The sequence below is a fragment of the Pangasianodon hypophthalmus genome, chromosome 4 (assembly GCF_027358585.1).
Source record: "Pangasianodon hypophthalmus isolate fPanHyp1 chromosome 4, fPanHyp1.pri, whole genome shotgun sequence".
NCBI lineage: Eukaryota > Metazoa > Chordata > Actinopteri > Siluriformes > Pangasiidae > Pangasianodon > Pangasianodon hypophthalmus.
Genome location: NC_069713.1, coordinates 22,812,148 through 22,839,186, shown reverse-complemented (window position 1 = coordinate 22,839,186; position 27,039 = coordinate 22,812,148). Strand labels below are relative to the sequence as shown.

Below are 27,039 nucleotides of genomic sequence, written 5' to 3'. Positions count from 1 at the left end.
TTCTTTCACGTCAGCTTGCCCTGGTACACTTGAGCTAAACTGTCCGTAGTATACACTGAAGGCAGAACGGCTATGCAAAGCCAGGTTCAAGTGTGTCACTCTCATATTCACACTATGTTCCTTACAAGATTACAAAAAAATGATTTTACTGAACAGTTTATTCCACCATTTTGTCTTATATTAAATAGAGTTGCATGTACAGGGCTATTTTGAATAGATTCGTGACATACTGTAGATTCAGTTCCAGGTTGTAACACTACAGAAGGGGGGTGAATAATTATGCAACTGTGTATAAAATATATACAATGCTGATATTGCTGCATACACTCACCAGCCACTTAGGAACACTCAGCAAATCTCGCAGCATAAAAGATCATGCAAATACAGGTAAAGAGCTTCAGTTAATGTTTACTTCAAACATCAGAATGGGGGAAAGGTGCGATCTCTGTGACTTTAACTGTGGCATGGCTGTTGGTACCAGATGGGCTGCTTTGGGTATTTCAGAACCTGTCGATCTCCTGGATTTTCACGTAAAAATCACTAGAGTTTACACAGAATAGTGTGAAAAACAAAAACCATCCAGTGAGTGTCAGTGAGAGAGATTTCTGATGCGAATGGCCTGACTGGTTCATGCTGGTTTAAATCAAATCAAGTGATTACTCTTTACAACCATGATGAGCAGAAAAGTATCTCAGAATGCATAACATGCTGAACCTTGGTGCAGATGTTCTACAACAACAGAAGACCACATCGGATTTTACTCCTGGCAGCCAACAGAACAGAAATCTAAGGCTACAACAGGCACTGGCTCACCGAAACTGTTCGAAAAAACCTAGCCTGATTATTTTTTTCTTGTCCTTTTTCCCCATTCTGAGGTTTGATGTGAACTGAAGCTCCTTACCTGTATCTGCATGATGTTATGCATAGTGCTGCTGCCACATAGTCAGCTGACGGGATAACTGCATGAATGAGCAGGGTTACAGATGTTCCTATTAAAGTGGTCAGTGAGTGTATATGAATATGCAAAAAAATTATTCATGTTTTTTTTAATCATGTGAAATGTTGTGACTGATGAGATCCACTGCAAAAACCCTAGAATGATTAGTCAAGATACGTACAGCACATAATAAAATATTAACGATTTTTATAAGGGAGTGGAGACATAAAAGAAATGAATCTGGAATAAACTGGAACAAAAGCTGAACAAGATGATCTAAGCTTGCTGAAATCCAGCGTGTACTCATAAGCACCTCTATTAAAACACTTATTACAGAGATGTTCTGCTTGTATGAGCATCTGTCTTCTAAAAGCAGATGACAAAGACAATATTGGCTCCATAATTCTATGCATGAGGAGCTCGTGTGCTCGCTGCCTCTTCAACCTGCAATGAGAGAGGCAGTGCAGGCACCACACATTCCACTGAGGTTGTAAGATGTAAATAAAAAGTCCAAATAGAATCTAAGTGTGGAACTGAGTCTAATAAATATAGATCATAACTGTAATTCACACCTGTGTGAAGGTTATACCAAAAGTTGCTTCTTGTCTCACTTAACTATTAAAAATAATTGCTGTTTGTACAACATGTCGTAAAAAAAATATTAAGATTAGACAGAGCAAAATCTGTCTAATACCATAACATTAAAACCACTGACAGATGACGTGAATAAAATTGATTATCTCGTTACAATGGCACCTGTCACGGGGTGGGATATATTAGGCAGCAAGTGACCAGTCAGTTCTCGAAGTTGACGTGTTGGAAGCAGGAAAAATGGGCAAGCGTAAGGATCTGAGTGAAATTGCCAAATAGTGATGGCTAGATGACTGGGTCAGAGCATCTTCAAAATGGCAGGTCTTGTGGGGTGTTCCCAGAATGCAGTAGTTAGTACCTACCAAAAGTGGTCCAAGGAAGGAAAACTGGTGGATCAGCGACAGGGTCATGGGCGCCCAAGGCTCACTGGGGAATGAAGGCGAGCCCGTCTAGTCTGATCCCACAGAAGAGCTACTGTAGCACAAACTGATGAAAAAGTTAATGCTGGCTATGATAGAAAGGTGTCAGAACACACAGGGCATACAGCTTGCTGAGTATAGGGCTGCATAGCTGCAGACCGGTCAGAGTGCCCATGCTGACCCCTGTCCTTCACTTAAGTGCCTACACTGGGCACATGAGCATCAGAACAGGACCATGGAGCAGTGGAAGAAGGTAGCCTGGTCTGACGAATCATGTTTTCTTTTACATCATGTGGACGGCCGGGAGCATGTGCGTTGCTTACCTGGGGAAGAGATGGCACCAGGATGCACTGTGGGAAGAAGGCAAGCCGGTGGAGGCAGTGTGATGCTCTATGCAACGTTCTGCTGTGAAAACTTGGGTCCTGGCATTCATGTGGATGTTACTTTGACACGTACGACCTACCTAAACGTTGTTGCAGGCCAAGTACACCTCTTCATGGCAACGGTATTCCCTAATGGCAGTGACCTCTTTCAGCAGGATAATGCGCTCTGCCACACTGCAAAAATTATTCAGGAATGGTTTGAGGAACAGGACAAAGACTTCAAGGTGTTGACTTGGCCTCCAAATTCCCCAGACCTCAATCCAATCAAGCATCGGTGGGATGTACTGGACAAACAAGTCTGATCCATAGAGGCCCCACATCACTACTTACAGGACTTAAAGGATCTGCTGCTATCATCTTGGTGTCAGATACCACAGCACACCTTTAGAAGTCTTGTGAAGCCCATGCCTTGATGGGTCAGAGCTGTTTTGGCAGCATAAGGGGGACCTACACACTATTAGGCAGGTGGTTTTAATCTTATGGCTGACTGGTGTGTATGATAGGAACATGTATTTTGCTTCTAAACATCTAAGGGTTTTTTTTTTTTTAAATAAAAGACTGACTGTGGATTATTGTAAATATCCAGCCATGGTATTCATGGCCTTGCCATAAAAATGTCTCTTTCCACTGTTTCAGGCACCACACATTCCTGCAACGCACTCTTGCAGAAGTGATGCGAGTTTCGAATCTAGCCTCTTCAGCTTTCTAATGAGATGTTACACCAGAGACACACTACTTACAACCCCAAAGTCATGATTCATGATTCAGTGTGACATGTTGTCTTTCAGTGTTCTATTTTGTGCATAGATGGCACTTTTAAGGGCAAAATTGTGTAATGACTGGAACATTCCATCAACATTGCCAACTCTGCTCAGGGGAAAGTAGCTAATACATGCTCAAAAAGTCACTAGAAGTCTCCAGATGGTGTCACAGACAAATGTGCATATTCATCTAATCACTCATTTGTATAGCAAAATGTGTTACGTGAAGAAGGACAATTTTCTGAAGACACTTAACAGAACACAGTAGAGTATAGTTTTATTAGAATAGAAAATAATATATTATATATTAGTCTTTCGTAATGGCACAACAAACTAAATATTTGCATATTTACAAAATACTACAATTTCTATCAAGAATGCAGTAAAAAATTTAGCAGTACTAGTGAGTAGCTGGGTAATAGCCATAAAGGAATGGTTATGTATGGAAGAATATGCTTTTATTACTTGTAAATATAGAAGAATTTAGAGTTTAAAACAAAGAACAAAGACGTGCACGGGTGGCAAAAACAATCAGTGATCAGTGATTGGTCGATGGGAACATCGGCTTGTGCAAGTGCAACTCAGTCAGGCTTTACACACTGGTAACCGATCCTGCTCTTTCGTCTTGTATATCCAGCAGCTGTGGTCTTGAGGTCTGTATGCTAACGCTTCTCTGCTCAGAATCTCACAACACATATCACTAGGCTTTTTAAAATTATGCAAGTCACCAAATTGGTCTAAAAAACAAGTCATCAAATTTATATGAAATTCTGGCAACCCTGCCAGCCCAACATATCATTTTTCATATCTATATCAAATGTTATATCAAATGCAAATCAGTAGACTGGGGATGCCACTATCACTACTACACCAATTACACCACCAGTATTAGTAATATAGTAACTGTAGCTAAGACTATTCAGATCTATTCAGGTAACTCGGTTCAGTTGGAGCGCAGCCTATCCAGTGTGAAGATACAAAGAAGCGTTGGTGTTGTTTTTCACCATTTCCCACAAAATTAAAGATGTAGCACTTATGGCTATAAGAAAGAACATTCATATGGCAGAAAATAAATATAACAAGTATGTAGCCAACACATCAGACACACAGGCTGTGTGTGAGATCTCAAAGCAGAATTCAACCAAATCCACCAAAGAAAGAAGTTTACAAAGAAAACATGTAATTAGACACAAATCCAGAGACAAGTATTTTACCCCTGAACCTTAAGAGAAGTCTAACTGAGGTACACCATATGACCAAAAGTATGTGGACACCTGACCATCACACCCACATGTGCTTGTTGAAAATCCCATTCCAGATTTAGTCTCTCCTTTCCTGTTATAATAACCGCCACTCTTCTGGGAAGGCTTTCCACTAGATTTTGGAGTGTGGCTGTGGGGATTTGTGCTCATTCAACCACAAGAGCTTTAGTGAGGTCAGGCGCTGATGTTGGTTGAGGAGACCTTAGTCAGCATTCCAGTTCATCCCAAAGATGTTCAGTGGGGTTGACATCAGGGCTCTGTTCAGGCCACTCGAGTTCTTCCACTCCAACCTTGGCAAACCATGTCTTCATGGAGCTCGCTTTGTGCACAGGGGCACTGTCATGCTGGAGCATGTTTGGACTCCTTAGTTCCAGTGAAGGGAAATTGTAATGCTACAGCATACAAAAACATTCTAGACAATTGTGTGCTCCTAAGTTTGTAGCAACATTATGGGGAAGAGCCACATACGGGTGTGATGGTCAGGTGTCCACATACTTTTGGACATGTAGTCTAGCTAGCTGGATAACTCTTGCTTATGTTCATTCTGGGTTTGTTGCCATGTAGTTCTATACTTGTAATGTCATGCATCTTGCAAAAAAAAAAAATCATGTATTTTGTTATTTTTAGCTTAGTTTAAGTCGTGTAATGGAGTTTACTCCAGGCAGTGAATGTCACGAGGATGGGCTTTCCATGTATTAAAATTAAACACTATACTATTTCACCTGTCTGATAGGCAGAGGTACAGTAGATATCAGTGGGTACATTTTTCCATTTTGGCAGGAGTGTCTGTTAAGCTCATTTTAATCGATCTACTCTGCTGAAAAATCCTGTTAGTCCATCTTTGCCAGCTTGTAAACAGTTTGCCAGCTCAGAAACTTCTGAGTTATTGCTAATGCTACACTGTAGACAAGTGTTATTTTAAAGAAAATAACACGAAGGTGGTGAAAACAATTCAAACATCTTTGATCAATTGATTCAAGCAAAAAGGGAGCTGGAAAAGAAGTGGCCTGTGTTTTGGCAGCTGATAGCTGGATTTTTCAGCAGGCTAGAGTTATATAAGCACCATAAATGTTCATTCAGCACTGGAGATTTTGCAGTTCTCAAGACTGAGATGGAGACAGAGAAGCAGTGTGCTGAAGGAATAATGCCAGCAGCACTAGCAGGGCTGCTGAGGGTTGAGCAGAGGACGTACAGGTGCCAGGCCTGTTGCATGCATCACAAAATCCCTTCACACTGTAACAGGATTCGGATTTGATCCTCAGTGTTACAGTGCACATTTCTAACAGGTACTTGCACGTCTGGAAAGTTAGCACTGCCTTTTTTTTTTTTTTTTTTTGCAATGAAATGGTCAACTGTTTGTTTGTTTTTTAAACATCATGGAGCATGGAGCAGTGTGTCCAAATGAGCAGAGCATGTGAAGGCGGTAAGGTGGTAAGCACTTGATGTTAAGCATGAAGGATGCAGAAGACTAGGACAGGGAAGAAGGGATGGACAGGGTTCAGAAAGAGGTGTGAGTGAGAGCTGTTTCTGCACATGCATATTATTATACATGATATCAGTGCATGAATGAATGAATGCAAGCCTGCTCCAGAAGGCTGGACAAGCCGCAGAGCTGCTCTACATTCCAGTTTACTGTAGCCTAATTCCACACAACACGGGATTAGACTGTAGCATAACCCACAGCATGTACACCTACAGCACAACCTCCCTCACAACAGCGCGTGCACTCGTTTTCTTCATGCAGCTGCTCTCTCTCTGCATTTAACCTCATAAACTACATCCAGTGGAAAAAAAAACTGATCTGGCAAAGCACCGCGGGGATCAGCGTGGGCACACACACACACACACACACACACACACGCACGCACTTTCCATTCTGGACAACAGGCATGCCACATTTTGTGTAGATCATTTAGAGAAGCATAAACAGGCTGTTTGTGCGTTCGAGCGCTGATGCGTTTCCTACCTTCCTCTCCATGGCAGTGATGGCTGTGGCGAAAACTGACTGCGGCGAATGGTAATGTGTAGTGACTGAGTGACTCCGTGTGTGTGTGTGTGTGTGCGCGTGCGTGCGTGCGTGCGCGCGCGCTTCCGGAGCTTTTCTTGCTCGTTCGCAGTTTTTTCTCGGCGCTGTACCGAGTGAGCGCGCGAGCGCAGCGGCCACAGCTGAAGCGCACAGCAGCCGGAGAGGCTTAAAGCGCACGCGCGCCGCCGCTCACAGAATATTACTGCTCAACTCCTCAACACCATCCACAGTGATGTACTCATAACACCTAGTGTTTATCCATACAGCACACTATATGTGTGTGTATATATATATATATACACACACACACACACACACACACACACACACACACACACACACACACACACACACACACACGGGGGTGTGTGTTTGTGGAGGGGCTTAATGGTCAGGGTTGAGGGTTCGATTCCCACCTCTGCCCTATGCTCTGCACACTCTCCCCATACTTCAGGGGTTTCCTCCAGGTTCTCCAGTTTCCTCCCCCAGTCCAAAGACATGCACTGTAGACTGATTGGCATCTCTAAATTGTCCATAATGAGTGAGTGTGTGTGCGATTGTGCCCTGTGATGGGCTGCCACCCTGTCCAGGGTGTCCCCCGCCTTGTGCCCGAGCCGCCTGGGATAGGCTCCAGGTTCCATGCGACACTGTCTAGGATAAGCGGTACGGATATATATACTCACATCTATAAAACATCTGTATATATATACTCACATCTGTAAAAATCTATATCTATCTATCTATCTATCTATCTATCTATCTACTCATATCTGTAAAACATCTATATAAATGTACTCGCTGCTATAAAACATCTATATATATATATATATATATATACTCACATCTATAAAACAGTAAATAAAATAAATGTGACATAAGTTGGCTATATAAACCCTGAGGCTATTCACCTTCTTCTTGTGATAAGGAGAAAACTGTATTTATTTTCTCGCGATCTGTCGTTATTTCTGTTATTATAATTTTTTTCTACAATAACATCTCGAAATTTTTCGTTTGTAATATCATGGCGAAATAACTGAAATAATAATTGTGAAGAGGCCTCTTGTGGATTACATCACATTTAATATGCCCTGCTCTGATGAAAGTACGCCCTGAACACTACAACTGTACAAACATACTGAAGTGCTTTTATGCTGTTTCTATTATAAATTCTAGTTAAAGGCTTTGGCCATTGAATGCCTTTCCAGGCTTCTTCAGTATTCTCTGTGAAGTGCTCGCGTTACTGCAGCTTTTCATTCCCAATGTGGAACCACACCAGATTTCATGTCTTTAATTAATCACTCTTGGTCTTCAAACAGCTATTAGCTGTTGCTTCTATTTGGCTGGCATGAAACCCAGCAGCCACCCCAGCCCCTTGTGGATTAGATAAGAAGTCCCCTGGCTTACATTGTCTCCTTATCCCAGGAAAATATTTTGCTTTTTAGAACTTTCAAAATGAATATGGAATTGTTTTTGGAAACGTGTTAAGGTCTGGTGGAAACAATTCGATTATCTGGGGAAAGCATTTGCACTTCAAGCTGTGTGTGCACTGATCCCCTGTGAGGTCCTGACACACTTATAATGCTTTAAATCCTCTCACCTTCTGGATCTGTGGGACTGATCCTGATGATCTCCTTCTGCTTGGAGTTTCTGTAAATGTCATTCACCTTCTGTAGCTGTGGATGGTTCTACACTGATACCCGTGGACGTAGCTGAGGATGGTCCTACACTGATACCCGTGGACGTAGCTGTGGATGGTTCTACACTGATACCTGTGGACGTAGCTGAGGATGGTTCTACACTGATACCTGTGGACGTAGCTGAGGATGGTTCTACACTGATACCTGTGGACATAGCTGTGGATGGTCCTACACTGATACCCGTGGACGTAGCTGTGGATGGTTCTACACTGATACCCGTGGACGTAGCTGAGGATGGTTCTACACTGATACCCGTGGACGTAGCTGAGGATGGTTCGATACTGATACCCGTGGACGTAGCTGAGGATGGTTCTACACTGATACCCGTGGACGTAGCTGAGGATGGTTCGATACTGATACCCGTGGACGTAGCTGAGGATGGTTCTACACTGATACCCGTGGACGTAGCTGAGGATGGTCCTACACTGATACCCTTGGATGTAACTGTGGATGGTTCTACACTGATACCCGTGGACGTAGCTGTGGATGGCCCTACACTGATACCCGTGGACGTAGCTGTGGATGGTCCTACACTGATACCCGTGGATGTAGCTGAGGATGGTTCTACACTGATACCTGGATGTAGCTGAGGATGGTTCTACACTGATACCCGTGGATGTAGCTGTGGATGGTTCTACACTGATACCCGTGGACGTATCTGTGGATGGTTCTACACTGATACCCGTGGACGTAGCTGTGGATGGTCCTACACTGATACCCGTGGACGTAGCTGTGGATGGTCCTACACTGATACCCGTGGACGTAGCTGTGGATGTAGCTGAGGATGGTTCTACACTGATACCTGGATGTAGCTGAGGATGGTTCTACACTGATACCCGTGGATGTAGCTGTGGATGGTTCTACACTGATACCCGTGGACGTATCTGTGGATGGTTCTACACTGATACCCGTGGATGTAGCTGTGGATGGTTCTACACTGATACCTGTGGACGTAGCTGTGGATGGTTCTACACTGATACCCGTGGACGTAGCTGTGGATGGTTCTACACTGATACCCGTGGACGTAGCTGAGGATGGTTCCACACTGATACCCGTGGACGTAGCTGTGGATGGTTCTACACTGATATCCATGGATGTAGCTGTGGATGGTTCTACACTGATATCCGTGGACGTAGCTGAGGATGGTTCTACACTGATACCTGTGGATGTACCTAAGAGCTGCTGCTATAATAAGACTGTCCTATGCTCATCGCAGCACTGTAACTCACAATATGCTCATACTGAACATCCTTCAACACACTTAGTACTGATTGCCTTTACCCTTCTACAGCTGAAAAGATTTATAATCCCTCTATCTGATGTCACCCAGTAGAGGATGGGATCCCTTTTGAGTCTGGTTCCTCTCAAGGTTTCTTCCTTCTTCATCAGGGAGGTTTACTTACTACCATCACCTCTTGGTGGTTTATTAAGGATATCTGAATATAAATCAGGATTTCTTAAAAACTTCTTTGTGACAATGTTTAATATTAAAGGTGCTATGGATATAAATAACATAATTATAAGTAAGTAGATCAAGAAAGTAATACAAATAATTACCATGTTACCAAGTAAATGTGTGAATCCACTGTGTTTTATGACTTTTTGTAATAAAAAAACAATTAGTATATATGTAATAAAATCTTATTATTAATCACTGGGTACATGCATAGTACAAATCTTTACATCAGCTCCAGCACACCTTTAGCTTATTTATATCTCAAAAATGTAGGTAGAAGAATGATATATTTAGTAAAATCAACTTGAAACCAAGAAGTGGGACACATTAAAGGCATACTAAAGGGACCGCATATATATAGCGAGGGCACTGATTAATGAATGCATGTAAGAATAAACCACTCACATGCTCATGGAACACTGATAAAGAAGCGAGATAATCTTTAAGCATGGGCAGGGATTTGTTTCTACCTGGAAGACCCTGTAGGAAGCATAGCACTAATCACAATCACATCTTCTAATGACAGTCATAAATATGCGGTGCTGTTCCGAAGGAAAAGTATGTATGCTGGAAAGAGGTGGGCTCCATTCTCAGGATGTGGAAACATTACTGCAGATAGAAACCATGCAGTGAATATTAATAGACGTGGAAGCGAGTTCCTCATTCAGCGCAGTTGTGCCAAGATGCTAGAATTCTTCTCCAGGGACTTATAGGTATTCCTGAAGTCTATCTGTGGCCACGTAGTTGTGTGTTAATGTAGATGAGGAAGAATGGAGGCTAAAATACAGTGCACAACCAAGTCAGCTTCTGGAAGTCTACCATAAAGTGAATCTGTGCTTGCTAAACAAATGGTCTTGTCTGAAAGGAAGATAAACAAGATAAACCAGCACACAGGATTTCTACCTTTTGGTTACTGTAAGAGAGTTAGATCACTGTAATGCTGTTAAAATGAACTCATTTGGTCCACATCATGTGTCACAAGGGGTGGACGAACTCTGTTTTTACAAGCCTTGAGCAGGATTATAATTCCTGGGCCACCCTGAAGTAGACACTGCTGGCCAGGATAAAAAGCTCAAGCTAGTGAGTCTCAAAGCCCATAAAGCAAACTGCAAAATCCTGAAGCTTCACCTGCACCTCCTGCTACCTGTGTAAGGAATATACGTAGATAAACCTGAATGTGTTTATAGATCTATTACACATCTCAACTAACAAAAATGTTTTCTGTACCTGTGAATGATGATTAATGGGCCCAGACACAAGAGAAGCACACTTTTTTTTTTTTTTTTTTTTTTAATTTTTGTCAAAAGGTGGACTGTATTACATTTTTAGTTAAAAGTAATTGCTCAGCATATTGAATTAATTATTTAATGGTGAAATCTCTGCCTTGTCTAAATAAGATTTCATGTGTAGCAGTGCTAGCATGTAAACTGTGTAAGTCCCCATGATCTCATTAATTAGGTTTTCTAGAAAATGGGAAAAAAAAGAAACTTCAGTATTTTTTTTTTTACAATTACATAACAGAATTGCGTAAAGTGCAGTCTGTAAAAATTGACAAGACATTTTTATATGATAGCAAAGACAGCCATTTAAAAATGAAACAACTAAAAAAACTAGCATTAATTCAAGCATGTAAGACATCTTACCTATCAAAACATAAATACTGTCACTATCCTATTACAGATTGTACTGTAGATACTGTAGTTAAGCAGAAAAAAGGAACAGAATGTCCTTATACTACATTCCAGTTGAATTCTTGAATCTGATTGGTCAGATGATGTTGATAAATTTTAATAACAACAGTTCTAACTGTAGTTACAGCCGTAATCAATATCGCAGGTTTTTATTAATTCACATGTTCTAATGTGTTTTTGTTTCTATAGTTACAGCTCATTCACAGGAACTCGTTTGGTGGACACGTCACAAAACTGAAGACTAATTTTAATCCAATAAGAAAAACATGTTCTTATTTAGCAACAACAACAAGAACCAAAAAAAACAACAATGTATAATCACTGATATGGTGCAGCTTTCTGTAAGGAGATATTTATTTACCATTCATGGAAGGAGTCTCAGGTGGCAATGCTTTGTAACAGTTTTCCATGATGGGAGAGTTTTCACGAGAGTTTTCACAAGAGAGGAGTTTGCACTTTTTGGTTTCTCTGTAACAAGACCAGCTGAATATTTTTTTGGCTTATTAAGATAGAGGTCTTGGTGTTGGAACTTGGTTTCAAGATAGAGGTAAAAATAGGTGAGGGAACAACTGTTTGTAACTGCTGTAGCAGGAACTAACTTGTGGACATTCCACAACATTAAATGTAACTATTAACGGATAAAAGTATGTTGTTCTTCAAGTTTAAGAAATGTAATAACTGATAAATTGCTGTGTTTGCATCCCACCATCACACTGTTGATTATTTTCTGATAACAGCGTGCTTGATTGTGGTTTATTCCTTACTTAATGTATAGCACTGTTCCAATTCAGTCTCTTGAATAACATCTAGGTGTGTTAGACTGGTGTTGAAACTTGGTTTAAGGCTGGTACTTCAAGCTGCAGGGCTGGGAGACACATGAGATAGTCTGGCTTCCTTTGAAACAAGTCACTTGTGTAACACACAGCGTCCCACATTGAAACAATAATGTAATAAATGTGTAAAACAAACTCGACACAAAAATTCATTCTGAAAATGAGTAAACAGTGGCTGCTCGGCAAAGTAGATGAGTGTCTACAGACTATAAAAATACCTCAGAAGAAGCTTTATTAAGAAGAAGCAGAGTCCTCAAGTGCCCAGTTTTATTTGATGTGATTACACTGACGTGAACAACGACCATTACTGTGGATACATCACAGTTTTAATCAATCCTGAACGTCAAAGTAATCAATAGGCTCTTCTTTAGCATGCTTCGGCCAAGCATTGCTACCATCACCCCTGGAAAAAAAAAACAGCACATAGAAAAACATGACCATTATTACAAAAAAAAAAAAAAAAAAAAAAAAAAAAAAAAAGACAGCCCTTAAATTGCATTATTGTATTTTTAAAATTGCAGGTGTCTGTGATGCAAAAAAATTTAAACCAAGACAAATCATGTCAGATCCTTTCCCACCTTTAATGTCATTAAAATTGAAATGAAAAACAAATAGAAACATTTTAGGCAAAAAAAAAAAAAAAACAGGAAAAACTTATAATCTGGTTGTATAAGTGTGCCCACCCTGTTATATTGGGGCATGTGACTGTGCTCAGAAATGCCCAATCACATTCAAACTCATCTTCAAATGTAATTATCAGACACCTGACATCAATGAAATGAAATAAAGATCAGCTGTAGGACTGGCTTCAGAAGATCAGTGTTTTGGAACTGGCCCAATCAGACCCCAGATCTAAATCCTACTGAAAACCTGTGGAATGAGTGTAGAGGGTTGTTCACAGGAGAGCCCCTTGCAATTTGATAAATCTGGAGCATTTCTGCAAGGAAGAGTGGAATAAAATTGGCAAGATGTGCTAAGCTGGTAGACTCTTACCCACGACTGAGAGTTAAAGCACCTTTTGCTTTGTAATACATCAAAGTATTAGTTAAAGGGTGTGCACACTTATGCAACCAGGTTATTGACGTTTTTTCCTTTTTCAAACCTAAAACGTTTCTATTTGTTTTTTACTTGAATTTTGTAGGTTGTTATATCACATCAAAGGTGGAAAAAGATCTGTTGTGATTTGTCTTGGTTTCATTTTTAACATCATAAAAACCTACTTTTATCCATTGTATTTATTAGTGCAAAGAAAATAAAGCCAAAATTTTAATATTCAGGGTATTCTATTAAAAAAAAAAAGAGCCTGCACATTCAAAGGTCTATTCAACCTTTTTTTTTTTTTTTTAAATATGAATTGTTTTTGTAAGTCTCGACACTCGACACATCACGACACTACTGCTGTAGACATGTCTCAATACTTTAGTGAAAAACATGCCAGAAAAAGACTTTTCCGGAATATATCAAGAATAACAGTTTTGTTTTTTTTTTTTTACGCTGTGATTAATACCTGGCTTAATATCAGCTAATGAATCCATGTTTTCACATTTCTGAAAGAAAAAATCTTATGTTACGCTCAGCACATAGCCATTATGTGTATTTTTATGTGTCCAAGGACATACTTGCTGCTGTATTGTTTGATATGGGCAATGGGTGGTGGGGCCCGGGCAGCAGTTTCTCTCTCGATCAGCGCAGTCAGAGTGGACGTAGGGCATGCAGATTTCCCCCTGCACACACATCAACATTTATAACCTTAAGAGCAGAGCAAAAATTGTTACGTCTGAAACTACAATCACATTTCCATCAAGAGAATTATCATTAAAAATTGTTAATGTGTAATGATATGTTGTGACAAGATGGACTGTGCTACAAAACTATATATTTTATGTTATATATAGATATATAATATATAGATAGCTCCAGATAACAACGACCAACATACTCTGTAGGTTATATGGTTACACATATAAGCCAGTATCGTCAATCTAATCGTGACCAGAGCGTATTGTTACACTCAGAGTGGTTTTCTATTAAGTGACCATGCATTAAGTCTTGAGTGTATCATGAAATGTACAGAATATTTAAAGTTTTTGAATGATAACATTAAAGACATGTTTGCCACATTAGACAATAACATTGAAGACAACAACTCTCTAACCCTGAGAGAATCTCATACCATTAAAGCTTATTTGTTATTTTAGCACTGGGAAATAAAGATTCAGATTATTGAACTGTTCATGTTACTGAAAAGTTTAAAAAGTGATAAATAAAGTGCAAATGAAAAAATGTATGCAATCCCATAAAAAGAAAAAAGAAACTTTTTCCAAAAACAGCAATAATATTTTCACAAACCTGATGGCTGTGATGACAATGTTGCGTTTGGGTTCACTATCGTAGCTGATGCTCTCTAAGCCGTACACCTCTGCCAGCTCGTGAACAATTCTCCGCTGATCGCGCTTCATGGGTGGGAAACAGTGACTCCTCTTTGGCTGTTTACCCTGGAAAGCCACACACAAATATGCAATAAACCAACCAACAGAAACACCTGATATAATAAAAGCTTGTTGAAAATTTTCATGCAAGTCTCAGTGGTAAGCATTGTTACCTTGTTTGCTAGTTCAACCAGATTCTTGATTTCCTCCTCCACCTCACTGACAAACTTGAAGTCTTTTCTGCATTAGAAGAGCAACCATTTAAAAAAAAAAAAAAAAAAAAAAAAAAAAAAAAAAAAAAAAAAAAAAAGTATTTATTTGGTTGAGCTACAGCAGCAGTATATATATATATATATATATATATATATATATATATATATATATATATATATATATATATATATATCCAATCTCTGGTTAAACACGTGATGTCAACCAAACCTGGCATCCTCTTTGAGAGAGTCGCTGTATTTACATGTGGAGGATTTGGTGTTGAATGGATCAACTGTCGGATCAACCTGCAGTGCCTCCGCAAGTCGCCTGTTAAAAAATAAAACAACACACAAACCATGATTCTAAACTGAAAATATGGCCAGATGAAAACACATGACCTCTGCTGTGCAATACAGTTTATGTGGATTAATAGACATTTGTATAAGAAAAATTCTCATGTTACAAAGAAAACTCACCGATTTCTCTCCAGTGTAGCACACTCTTGATCACATTCCAGCCTTTAAAACACAAAGAATCGGAAATCTGTAATATTTTGACTGAATGTTGTGATATAAAACATAAATGGAGGTAAGGAGTTTATAAAGTGAGGTTAAAAAAGGAAAGAGAAAAACATCCTCCATCTTGTCAAATATTACCTGGCCTGTTTCTGGTCCTTCTTGGTGAGCTGAGCAATGTTGACGGACTCTCCTAACTGCATATCCGACAATTTACTTGCCATAGCAATAGCTGCATATCTGCTTTCCAAACAAGAAGAGAAAATTTCTGTTTCATCACTAATGCTGTGGTTGCATCACTGACTGGTGGCAAGAGTAGCTGGTTGCAGTCAGAGAGGCAGAAGAAAAGAAAGTACAGTTTCTTCCTTAGTGAGCTGCCCCTGGCTGTGGATAGTTAGCCATTTTTTAAAAAATTTTTTAAATCAAAACATAACTGAAAAGCATTCTGTTTTGTACAATAACCAATAGCTACACCTGATACATGATGCAGCACTACTTGCATCATCCACCAGAAAGTAAGTTACTGTGATGAGAACCAGGTTTATTTTGCTCTGGTTTGGTATATCGAAATGCCACCACATCATGCTATGAAACTGTTCATTCTAAGTGTATGACACACATTCCATTATACTTTTCCAACGAGCAATTTTTAATATGTAATGTAAAAATATCATTGATAACAGTATTGCCATACCTCACTGGCATATTGGCATACAGTTTGGCATACCAAAAACATATGGTATACTGCCTAGCCCTAGTCTTAATTTCACTTTCTTCCTTGCAGAACCTACATTTGATCATTTGATACTTTACATTTAGGCCCACTGTCAGACACACAGCAAGTAAGTCATTGTGCTTAAATCCTCTTGCAATATGTAGGGATATGCTAAAAAAACAATAAAAAAAAACCAGATATGGCAGAGAGAGCATTTTGGAGACAAACTTTTAGTTCATTATACTCCTTATGATGCTATCAGACATTATTAATATGCTAAGAGGCCCATCAGGATTCAGATCACTTGATAAAAACACCAAGAGACAATTTGACAATTATCAAGTTGAGGAAACTATTACATGTAATTCACATACTGTTTTAATTGCAGATAGAGATAGCACAATTGACCATGAATATTGTATTTTACAATCATAATAATAATGTAAATTATGTTTTACAAAATATTGCATTCTACTAATAATAATGAGAAAGCGTGCTAACAGGAAAAAAGTACTCCTTGTGTGTGAGTGCATCACGTGGCTAGTGAACTCTCTGTCATTCTGTCTACAGGCCTATAGACTCATTGACCTTCTCTTTAATGCATAACCCCTTGCATGCAAAAATGCACACACATGTATTTAAATCTCCATTCTATCAGCCAGTGCTGTTTGTTGCCACAATAACCCGTGCACTGATGGTTACAAAAATTAGTTACAAAAATGGCAAAAATCGACAACTCTGCGATCCTATGCTTTGTTTTTTTTTTTTTTGCATGTGTGCAAAGATGGATGTGGATTTTTAAAGTATGGAGTGAATCTTGTCAAACATTAGTATGGGTATGGTGGATCACTGACCTCTGGGAGGAGCTGGCTGCCTCTGTACAGGGTACAGTCTCCTTCCTGCGTCCACAATCGCACTGCATCGCCACCTACAGGACAAAACAGAACATGTAACAATACTGTGATTACCCTGACCATTATGCTATTGAAAGAAAAAAAAAAACATTATACATACAGGAAAAAAATAATACTGGGCTTGCAAATGCAAAAGGCATCTTTCAGGGATAATACTGAAAGAATAATTATTTTCCAATTGTTTATTCATTTGAACCCTTGTTTTTAAGAAAACAAGTCTTAAACATAGTCTATTGTGATGGTTCCCAGAACTCCTAAATATCGATATTAACACTAACACACAGAAGTACATTATGAGCTAAACCTGGGAGAGGGTTGTACCTTGGCAGTGCAGGTGGTGTGTGGGCAGGGGGTACCAGGGTGGCATGGGGCATTACAGGGGTGCCCACACTCAGGTCTGGGGTGAGGGCAAGGCTGCTTACAGTCACCTTCAGCTTGGCACTCCCCACGATGGCATATTCTTTTGCAGCGGTGAAAGGCACAGGACAACGTTTTATTACAGACCAAACCGCACGAGATATCCTGCAGGTGGCATGGGATATTACTTCTTTGCTGGAGAGAAAACAAAGGAGCGGAAAAGAGAGACAAAGCGGAAGAAGAATGGCTGACAATTATTCTTCTTCTTTCTGCTTTGTTAAAAATGTATTGTAATATTTGTGTAAAATACGACAGCACATTTGGAAATGGTAGTCATGACCTTAAAAGTAGTGTATTGTGTTTTGGAAAGACATCTTTGCCTTGCTCTTTGGGTTGGCTGTATTGGGCATTGGACTGTGTTTGCATTTTAACATGCTTAATCAGAATACTATGTTACCTCATGGTTGCCCATGCACCACTTCTTAGTGAGGTAGGTACAGGGCGGACATCTCTCCTCACTATGGCAGGAGTGCAAAACTGCAGGAAAATATTTCAGTGAATATATAAGTAAATACTATGTATAATCAGCCACCAAAACAAAAAAAGTGTTGAGATTTCAAAATCTTTTGTCTAGGAAAAAATCCACCCTGAATGATGTGCATATAAATGTTTATAATGAAGTACTGAATTGACATTTTTGGTTAAACTTCTTCCATCCACATGTATCCCACAATGCCATTTAACTACCTACTGATAAAGGTTCCAGTGGGATTTAGCCCTTGCTTCATTTCTACCTAAAGAGAATAATGCAGCAGGGCTTTACTCCTGTAGACTGTCCAGCTCTTTCACCTCCTCATCTGTAAATTCTGCTCAAACATCTGTACACTCTGCTTGTAATCTACTCAAAAGATCAGATTACAAAGCTTTAACTTTCATGCTAATACTGTCATCCTTGATCAACACCATTATGCTTGTCATCTCTTAGTTAGTTGACTAGTTGAGACCTTGCCATAACGGGTCTCCACTGTAACTCAGTGCAACTGTATCCAGCTTCTGCTGACTTCTATTTTTGATTTCTTTAACATGACTTTGAACAGTACTGGAAAATGGTGAGCAAGAAAAGAAGCACTTACTCTTTTTTTTAAGAAGGAAAATTCAGTATCAACCAACAAATCAACACCAGAATTGCTAAGTATATCACAAATAAACATATATCGGTATAAACAGGATGGAGTTTTCCTTTAAATAATGTATTCAGTAAAACAATACAGACTGAATGAGTGGGCCCTCCAATATGAGATTTCTAACGTTGTTTAAGCATTGAACAGGGTACCTGGGTGATCACAGTCATGCTGGCGTGTGCAGGGGTTTTTGCACTCGGGTGGTTTGGTGCCACAGGGGATCGGTGGGAACATGACAGTTTCACCACAGTAGCAGGCCAGCTCATCAAAACCTAGATAAAATAAGCAAATATACTGGTTGCCTTTTCTTGTCCCCAAAATAACATCAGTATGTTTGAAAAGGGAGGAAAAGGCTTACAGCCTGTGTATTACACACAGAGGTAGTAGAAGGTTGTTCAAATACTCACTGGTTTGCCAGCAGGGTTGGCAGTTTCCACGGTGACACACCTCCTGACACCGGTGAAGACCACAGTTCAGCTTGTAGCCACAGATAATTGTGCATTTATGCTCAGTGTCCTGATTTGAATACAAAAAGGAAGGATGAACCTGCTGAAACCGCTGTTACATGTTGTTTTGAATTCTTTCATAAGTAACCTACCACACAGCACATCTCTCCACACTTGTGCCTGCCACATGAGCGCTTCTTGTTGCAACGTCTCTCGCAAGTAAACACCAATTCATCTAAGCAATGGATGAAACATTCAAAGTTTAGGATCAAAGAATAATGTGATATGCAATATTCTTTTTATTGATTGATAGCATTCAAATGATATACCAGTACCACATCCATTCCTCACCTTCACTGTGGATCATAGCACATGGAACCTCCTGAAAAAGGGAAAAGTTGGTAGCATTATGGTATTTTTAGTTCTGTTAGGTACACAGGACATTAGAATGCATTTAGCTATTAGTTGACAGACTAACCTTGGTTTTACTGCCACATCTGCACTTAATGGTGGAGGTGAGAGAGCATGGGCCACATTTGTCCTCATGGCAAAGTTTATCACACAGATGAATAGTGTCTACAAGAGAAGGAGATAAGAATAATGAAAACTAGTAAAAATTTCATCCACCAGCTTAAAAAAGTAATTTCAACTACAAATTAAAAATCTTAATGGATACTATCACAGTTATCCAGTATCTCAATGATATTTTACTTGTGGGCTAAAAAAGGGATCTATTCAGATATTTAAGCAGCCTCCTGCATAGCACCCAGCAGTAATGGGCCCAAGCCAAGAGCTCATTATGTAATCGCCAAATTTATTAGTAGAATACCTCTGTACTGGATTATCATGGAAATAAACCCACCAAAAATATAGGCATATAGCTTATATTATATTACAGTGTGAATCCATGACATGTTGCTGAGATTAGGAGACTCTAAACTCTTATCAGAGTCTAGCAGTAGCTTTAGAAACTCTAATAACAAAAAAAATTAGGCTAATGTCATCCTAAGTTCCCTGTGGACGGACTTACCAACATCACCGCAAGGCAGTGGCTTGCTGCAGATCTTTCCACAGGATGGAATAGGGTCAGTGCAACGCCGTCTCTCTGGATAGCCCAGCTCCAGCAGCTTGGATAAGGCTGTCTGTCCACAGGGGCAGCTACACACCAGAATGGGCGAGCGAGGGCATGGCTGGCACCGGCCTGGGTGGCACACCTGCTGGCAGCGGTGGGCTCGGCATTCCAGCATCCTGGAGAAAAAGCCATCTTAGACTTAACAGGCTTATTCATGCAAATCAGCTTCTTTCAAAACTCAATTACAGTTTATCTTCTCAGGGTCACTGGCTTATAAATTATGAATCAAAAGCAAATAGGAAAACATGAACAGAAACAGAAACTGACTTTCCACATGGCTTGTGGCAGGAGAAATATCCGGATCCGTCAAGGCTGTCCCAGTCAGTCCCACATGCCACCTCCCGGTGCACCACCCCGCAGTAACACACTACACACAGAGCAAAAAAGATACTTGGGGGACGGGGCTTCAGCGGCACACATTCTGGTGACAGTTTTAGAAATTAATTTAAGAATCAATGTGTGACATGGTTTGTTTCACATTATATGGCCAATATGACCAAAAGTTTGTGGACAGCTGATCACCACACACATATGTGGTTCATCCCCATAATGTTGTCACAAAGATGTAAGCACACAATTGTCTAGAATGTCTCTGTATGCTGTAGCATTATAATTTCCCTTCACTGGAACTAAGGAGCCCAAACATATTCTAGCATGACAACACAAAGCAAGGTCCATGAAGACAAGGTTCACAAGGTTGGTGTGGAAGAATATGAGAGGCCTGAACAGAGCCCTGACCTCAACCCCATTGAACAGCTTTGGGATGAACTGGAACGCTGACTGCACACCAGGCCTCCTCACATGACATCAGTGCCTGACCTCACTAATGCTCCTGTGGCTGAATGAGCACAAATCCCCACAACCACACTCCAAAATCTAGTGGAAAGCCTTTCCAGAAGAGTGGAGGATGTTAGAACAGCATCCATGGTTGGAATGGGCACATACGGGTGTGAAGGTCAGATTTCCACATACGTTTGGCCATATGGTGTATTTCCTAGCTAGAACAAATTCACAGAAAGTAATTTTATTCTGATAACATTCGATTTCCTCGTCTGCGTATACTTACTTTGCTGGACACGGAGATGGCAGGGCTGACATGGGCCCTGGTGGCAAATCTGTGTACAGTAGTGCTCTTTGCAGTTTAACTGAGCTCCACACTCCTGGTCACAACGCAGAGCCCCTGTCTGACTGCAGCGCACCTGCTTACTACACACACACACACACAAATACACACACAAACACACACAGAATCAGAGAAGATATGCCGGATTGACTGTCCAGTGACGTACAGATTGCTTGGCATGTATTACCTCGTTCTTCCACAAACACAGGATTTGGTGGTAAATGCTGGACACTGTGGACAAGGACCTGGGTGACATAAACTGCAGAGAAAGAAAATCTGATTACAGATAGTAGTAATCATCAGTATTACATCTTCTTTCATTCTTAAAGCAATCCTACATTATACCGCCTCCTTGGTGTAGAAACTTATTAACGCAGCACTTATCTGTGTTCATGACCTTAACTGGGCTTTAGTTAATTATCGGATGACCTGCTGCTTAGGTGCAGTATCTAACCCTTATTAATGTATCTAATCCTTATTAATTAACCTTTAGGTTTAAGGGGCAGTAATTATAAGGTTACATGTTGCAGCGGTGATTGCAGTCTCCTCCAGTCCTCTTCTTCCCACACATTTCACCACAGCTGTGTGGAATCTCACTGTGCTGATACTCCGGATTGGTCACCTTCCCTGAGAGTCAAACAGCAAGAAGAAAACAATGAAGAGTACTCCTTAGAAGAGTTGCTTAAACAGGCAAAATCTAAAGACAGTTATTAGCAGCTGCTTCCTACCACAGAAACAGATGTAAGATGTTGGGAACTTTAATGCCACATTTTGGCAAGCAGGACAACGCCAGCCTTCGCCAGTCTCTGTAAAACAGACACATTTTAATTCACAACCTGTCTACTCCCATCAGAGGAAGACCACTCAAATATTTGATCATAGATATAGACATTTTTCCATGTGCGAATGCTGTACCATCAGCCTGTGAGGCAGGGGAGCGAGCCCACTTCTTGATGCAATTCAGGTGGAAGACATGGAAGCAGCTCTGACAGCTCCAAACAGGCGCCATGACACGGATCACATCACAACACACCATGCACTCATACTTCTCTTCTGTCAGCTGCTCAATGAGGCAGCCTAAACACACACACACACACACACACACACACACACGTCAAATCTTCAGATATTATAATCATTATCACAGAAAATATTATCATCAATCATTATGTTTTCAATGTTTTGGTTCATCCTATACATAACAACAACAGCAACAACAATAATAATAAATAATCTTTATGTACTGTAAAAAGCTCTTTTCATTTTCAAAGCCACAATCTCCAAGTGTTTTACAAAGGAAAGATTTACAGATTAGTAGTGAAATGGATATAAATCGATCAAAATTAAAACAAAATGAGAAATTAATAGAAACAAAATAGAAGCAGCAAGAACTATGAATATGCTAAACTACTACATTATAATATAGATTTAAAAACCTTTGGAACACTGTTCCAGTTTAGAAGCAATTTCAGAAAAAACATTATCCACTGCCTCAGCAGCAAGTAATTCTTAGGATTGACAGTAAGCCTTTTCAGATGAGAAAAGTGCTCAGAATGTGCCATTTAAAGCCTTACAGCGACTTGCGACTGGCATAATATGTTCTGAGTTTTTTCCTGGTAAGAGCACAGGCTGCTGAAGCAAGCATTAATATTAAAGATTAATAACAATAGCTTGGGGAATGAATTTACAGTGAATCCCAAATTCATGCATGATCAACAAAGCCTTGAAAGAAAAACTTCCACTATATTTTTTGCAACTCATGTAATTACATGTTAGGAAACTAAATGATTGTGATCATGTCTATTATTACGCATGATCATGTAGTGTTAATACACACAATTGTAAAAAGTACACATAATTACACATAATTACACAGAAATGTAACAAATCAACTTATAGATTTGGTAATGAATTCATATTGTCAAAAACAAGGAAAATCTCATCCAGCACCAAACTGTAGAAAGAACATTTTGACCCTCACCTGTCTGGGTCTCTTTGTTCTTGGGCGGCTCGACACGTTTCACTGGCCCAGTCCTCCTCTCAGGACGTCCTCCTCTCCTTTGTCCTTGCTCTTGAATTTGGGGTCTCCGCCACTGGTCTTTTCCACTTGCACCTCTCCAGTTAGGCTCCTCTTTGCTTCCTCTGGCCTTGTGTTCTCTCAGTTTCTCCTCCTCTTTGTCTATGTGTGGTGGCTCTCTCTCTCTCCAGTTCCCTTGGCTGCTAGCATGTAAGGCAGGCCCTTTCTTCCTAGGGTAACCCTGCCTTCCTCCTCCTCTCCATCCTCTGTTGTTCCTGTGCTCGTGCTCTACTTCAGTGGGCGCTACACTGGCTGTATAATCTACATCTGCTGCACGATTGTCCTGATTTGCTTCTTTGTGTCTGGTTAATGGCTTTCTTGAATCTTTGCCTCTTCTGGACATTCTTGGCCAGGTTTCTCTGGGTTCATGTTGGAGCTCGCCCACGTAGGCACCTTTTTGTTGATTCTCCACATCTATGAATCTGTAGGCAGGTGCGGTGTTGGATTGCTGGCAAACATTCGACACGTCATCCTGCACTGAGGGGCCATTATCACTTTCAGACCTTGACCATCTTGAACCTTGGGACCAATGCTCGGTATTACCCCTACTTCCTCTCCCTCCTCTTCCTCTTCCTCTTCCTCCCCTTATCTCACATCTGCTAGATGAGCTGTTGTGTGATGTGTGTGTAGCTGCGTTGTCATAGAATTCATTTTGCTCCTCTGGATGACTGGCTAGATTTGAGTGTCCTGACCTTGCATGTGCTCTATCGTGACCTCCCCGTTTTCGATTGTGGCCTGGCCGTGGATGATCTCTTCTGGACGCTGACTGGCTGGTCCTCCCTGGTACATAATCAGGATTTTCTGTGCGTAGAAACAAATCAAAATAATGGGCATAAAGGTAAATACTGGAGCTGCACAACATATTGACTAATCATCACTGTAGTGCACTGGTTTTTCAGAAGGCTGGTCTAGCAGGCCAGACATCAATACAAAGTTACATTTTTGACATTTACATCAGATAATTTGTTGATAACAAATGTTTTAACGCTGATTAATCTGGATTTTTTTTGTGGAACCAAGTGCAACAGCACCGTCAGTGGTCATAAAACATAACACAGAATGGTACAAAGAAGTGACGCTGGGGCTGATTTCTTTCTACTTCAGACTGTAGCTTCATACAACTATTAGTGTGAATTGTGTCAATGATTACACAGAGTGAAACAAACAGAAGAGTTTGTGTATATTTTCTGATATTTTTCAACCCACTTCTATGACACATTCATATAATGTCATCATTAGTGATTGAGAAGGCGCATGTGAAAAACAGTCAAGGGTATAATGAATGTGAACAGTGTGGATTTATTGTCATCCTTTTTCCCCCAAAATGCCTTTGGAGAAGAAATTAAAGTTAAAAAGCCTAAGCACACATTGCCCAATCAAAGTAAAATTACACAGAAGGACAGATGAAAGATCTGTAAGTTCAGTATGTTTTAGTCTGAAACATTTACAACTATTCTGTTTGGAGGAAACACAACAAGAAGCCAGCAGAGCATTACAAACTGGAACTGCTTAAACAAATTTGAAATCATGAATGCAGCTGCCTATCTGTCTTTAAGTGTACGTGTGTGTGGAGTAATAGCCTGCCACATCATCATTATTACACCATTGATGAGACCTTGAGATATAATGCATGGCTTAGTAGGTTTTTTTGAGCTACTGATAGATAATTTTTAGCCCTCCTATCTAATATGATGATGGGAGTCACTGACACACATGCTTCAAAATATAATTCCAGCACTTTTAAAAGATATAATAAGCACAATTTCTAGAGTACCTACATTATAAAAAGACTTGAATACTGAAAATGAAGGGGAAAAAAGGTGTTCAGAGGGGTTGAGGTCAGGGCTCTGTGCAGGCCACTTTAGTTCTTCCATACTATTCTTGGTACAATATGTCTTTTTGGACCTTGCTTTGTGCACAGGATTTAAAAGATCTTATATACACTATATGGTCAGGTGTTGTATAGAGTACGTAAGATCTTTGAAATGGTTTATTGAGATGACAAACTTCAACTTTGGACTGTGATTTCTGTTTCCTCTGTGTCACTGAGCTAATGAACAGGTTTCTCACAAGATCCTGCTTTCTTCATAAGACAGCTTTCTTTCTATGAAAGTTGTATAAACTCAACATCTCTCAGTCGGTTCTGTCTCAGTTCAACAGATGCATGAATGGGGAGTCATTCAGAGTATCTTAACCTCACCCACTGTGTACTTCAGCTCAGCCTCCTCCCACAATCTAGCGTCAAACAAATCTTTTCCATATTAATAACGTTGCTGATCACCATTGTTTCATACTGAGCAATCACCATTGATTTTAACAGCCAATCACTGACCACCATTGATTTTAACAGCCAATCACTGATCACCACTGATCCTCACAACCAATCACTACTGTTCCTAACATCCAATCACTGATCACCACTGACCTCACAACGAATCACTACTGTTCCTAACATCCAATCACTGATCACCACTGAACCTCACAACCAATCACTGATCACCATTGTTCCTAACAACCAATCACTGATCCTCACAACCAATCACCACTGATCCTAACATCCAATCACTGATCACCACTGATCCTCTTAACCAATCACAGATCACCACTCTTCCTAACAACCAATCACCGATCATTATTGATCCCCACTTGTGAACTTCTTTGTTCCTCAATTCTCTTCTTAGCTATATATATATTTACAGTAATAACAGTTATTCCACCCTTAACTCTTTCCTTCATGTCTATTTCCAAACTACTCACTGTCCCCATCCTTGATATAAATTATAATATTATGTAAGCATGTAAATATTTTGTTGATGACTTTTTTAAATAAGAAATAATATTTTTTTCTGTTCTAAACAGAGATAAAACTCAATACAACTCTATTCCAAGTGTCTTCAGGAAATCTTCCATCTTCACGTAACAGATTCATGATCGTGAAACATCCTGAAGAGCCTGTGAATCTGCACGTTAACCTACGACGTCATCTGGTGACTTGTAGCGACTTTATGAGCATGCCTTGACTACTTTCCCCTGAAAAGAGCTGGCAAAGCTGTTTGTGCTGATCCGCTGAAGTTAAATTGCTGCTTGTACATGTGGCGAGTGATTGTGATAAGCTATTCTGATACTGTCAGGAAAAAGCTTAAATAAGTCAACAGATTCAAAGTGACTGTGAATAGCAGCTTTAACTGACCTCACCTGTAACACAGATACAGCTATAAGCTAGTGCACAGTGAATAGGTTAACTAACAGACTAACTAACCCATCAGCTACTTCATTATTATTATTATTATTGGCTGGTTATGTTTGGGAGCTAGTCAGGTGTGACAGGAGGTAAGCAGCTAACACTAGCGACCTGCAGCTCCTAACGGAGTAGCCGGCTAGCCCGCTAGCTAGATACACTATTAGCAAGCTAGCCACCTCATTGTTAGCCTCACTGCTGCCTGTCACGCCAAACTAGCCAGCTAAAATCGCGGATAAAGCTAAAGACTTAGACATTTACCTGTCCCCGAGGCTTCAGCCATTCGAAAACATTTAAAAAAGCTTTCCCTAAATATTTCTGTAGCGTCTCCTCTACCTGCTGTCAAACCAGAATGAATTTAATATCGCAGGCTAACAGTAAACAAGGCTAAAAGTCACTCGCTGGTCGCGTTTATCCAATCAGAGAAGAGGACGGAGCTCGTGGCCATTGCGTCATCAGCACTGAGGCGGGTTCAGGCTACAGTGTGTGTAGTGATCCAGACTTGTGGCAGAAGATAAATATAGCAACAGATATATTAGGAATGTATTTAAAAAAAATTTGTACCATGTGCAGCAGTCTTTTGGTCATCTCTTTTTGGAAATATTAACTGGAAAAGGGTCTGGACAATAACAAATAAATATTT

The 27,039-nt window shown here is 40.1% G+C and overlaps 2 protein-coding genes across 3 annotated transcripts in view; both read right to left on the bottom strand.

Annotated features, from left to right (window-relative positions):
- The window catches only part of smarcd3b (SWI/SNF related, matrix associated, actin dependent regulator of chromatin, subfamily d, member 3b), a 49,053-nt gene extending 42,581 nt beyond the window's left edge, over positions 1 to 6,472 (bottom strand). The window contains exon 1 of the mRNA XM_026936559.3: positions 6,320 to 6,472. Coding sequence (XP_026792360.1) covers positions 6,320 to 6,331 — 12 coding nt within the window. The 5' untranslated portion in view covers positions 6,332 to 6,472. The remainder of the gene's footprint in view (positions 1 to 6,319) is intronic.
- A 5,837-nt stretch (positions 6,473 to 12,309) lies between these two features.
- On the bottom strand, positions 12,310 to 26,834 carry nfx1 (nuclear transcription factor, X-box binding 1). Of its 2 annotated transcripts, none has more exons than XM_034304011.2 (24): positions 26,658 to 26,834; positions 23,063 to 23,959; positions 21,997 to 22,158; positions 21,810 to 21,887; positions 21,603 to 21,708; positions 21,269 to 21,340; positions 21,025 to 21,164; positions 20,226 to 20,325; positions 19,857 to 20,074; positions 19,305 to 19,402; positions 19,178 to 19,208; positions 18,979 to 19,061; positions 18,788 to 18,896; positions 18,533 to 18,652; positions 17,657 to 17,736; positions 17,164 to 17,394; positions 16,783 to 16,856; positions 15,355 to 15,453; positions 15,175 to 15,216; positions 14,927 to 15,025; positions 14,659 to 14,725; positions 14,406 to 14,551; positions 13,676 to 13,780; positions 12,310 to 12,459 (listed from the first exon to the last, which is right to left on the bottom strand). In XM_034304011.2, the coding sequence occupies exons 1-24, from the start codon at positions 26,677 to 26,679 to the stop codon at positions 12,387 to 12,389; spliced, it is 3,252 nt and encodes a 1,083-aa protein (XP_034159902.2). In that variant the 5' UTR covers positions 26,680 to 26,834; the 3' UTR covers positions 12,310 to 12,386. The 2 variants fall into 2 exon arrangements, with proteins under 2 accessions (XP_034159902.2, XP_053089570.1); XM_053233595.1 differs by lacking the exon at positions 12,310 to 12,459 and adding an exon at positions 12,566 to 13,603.
- Positions 26,835 to 27,039: the final 205 nt, after the last annotated feature.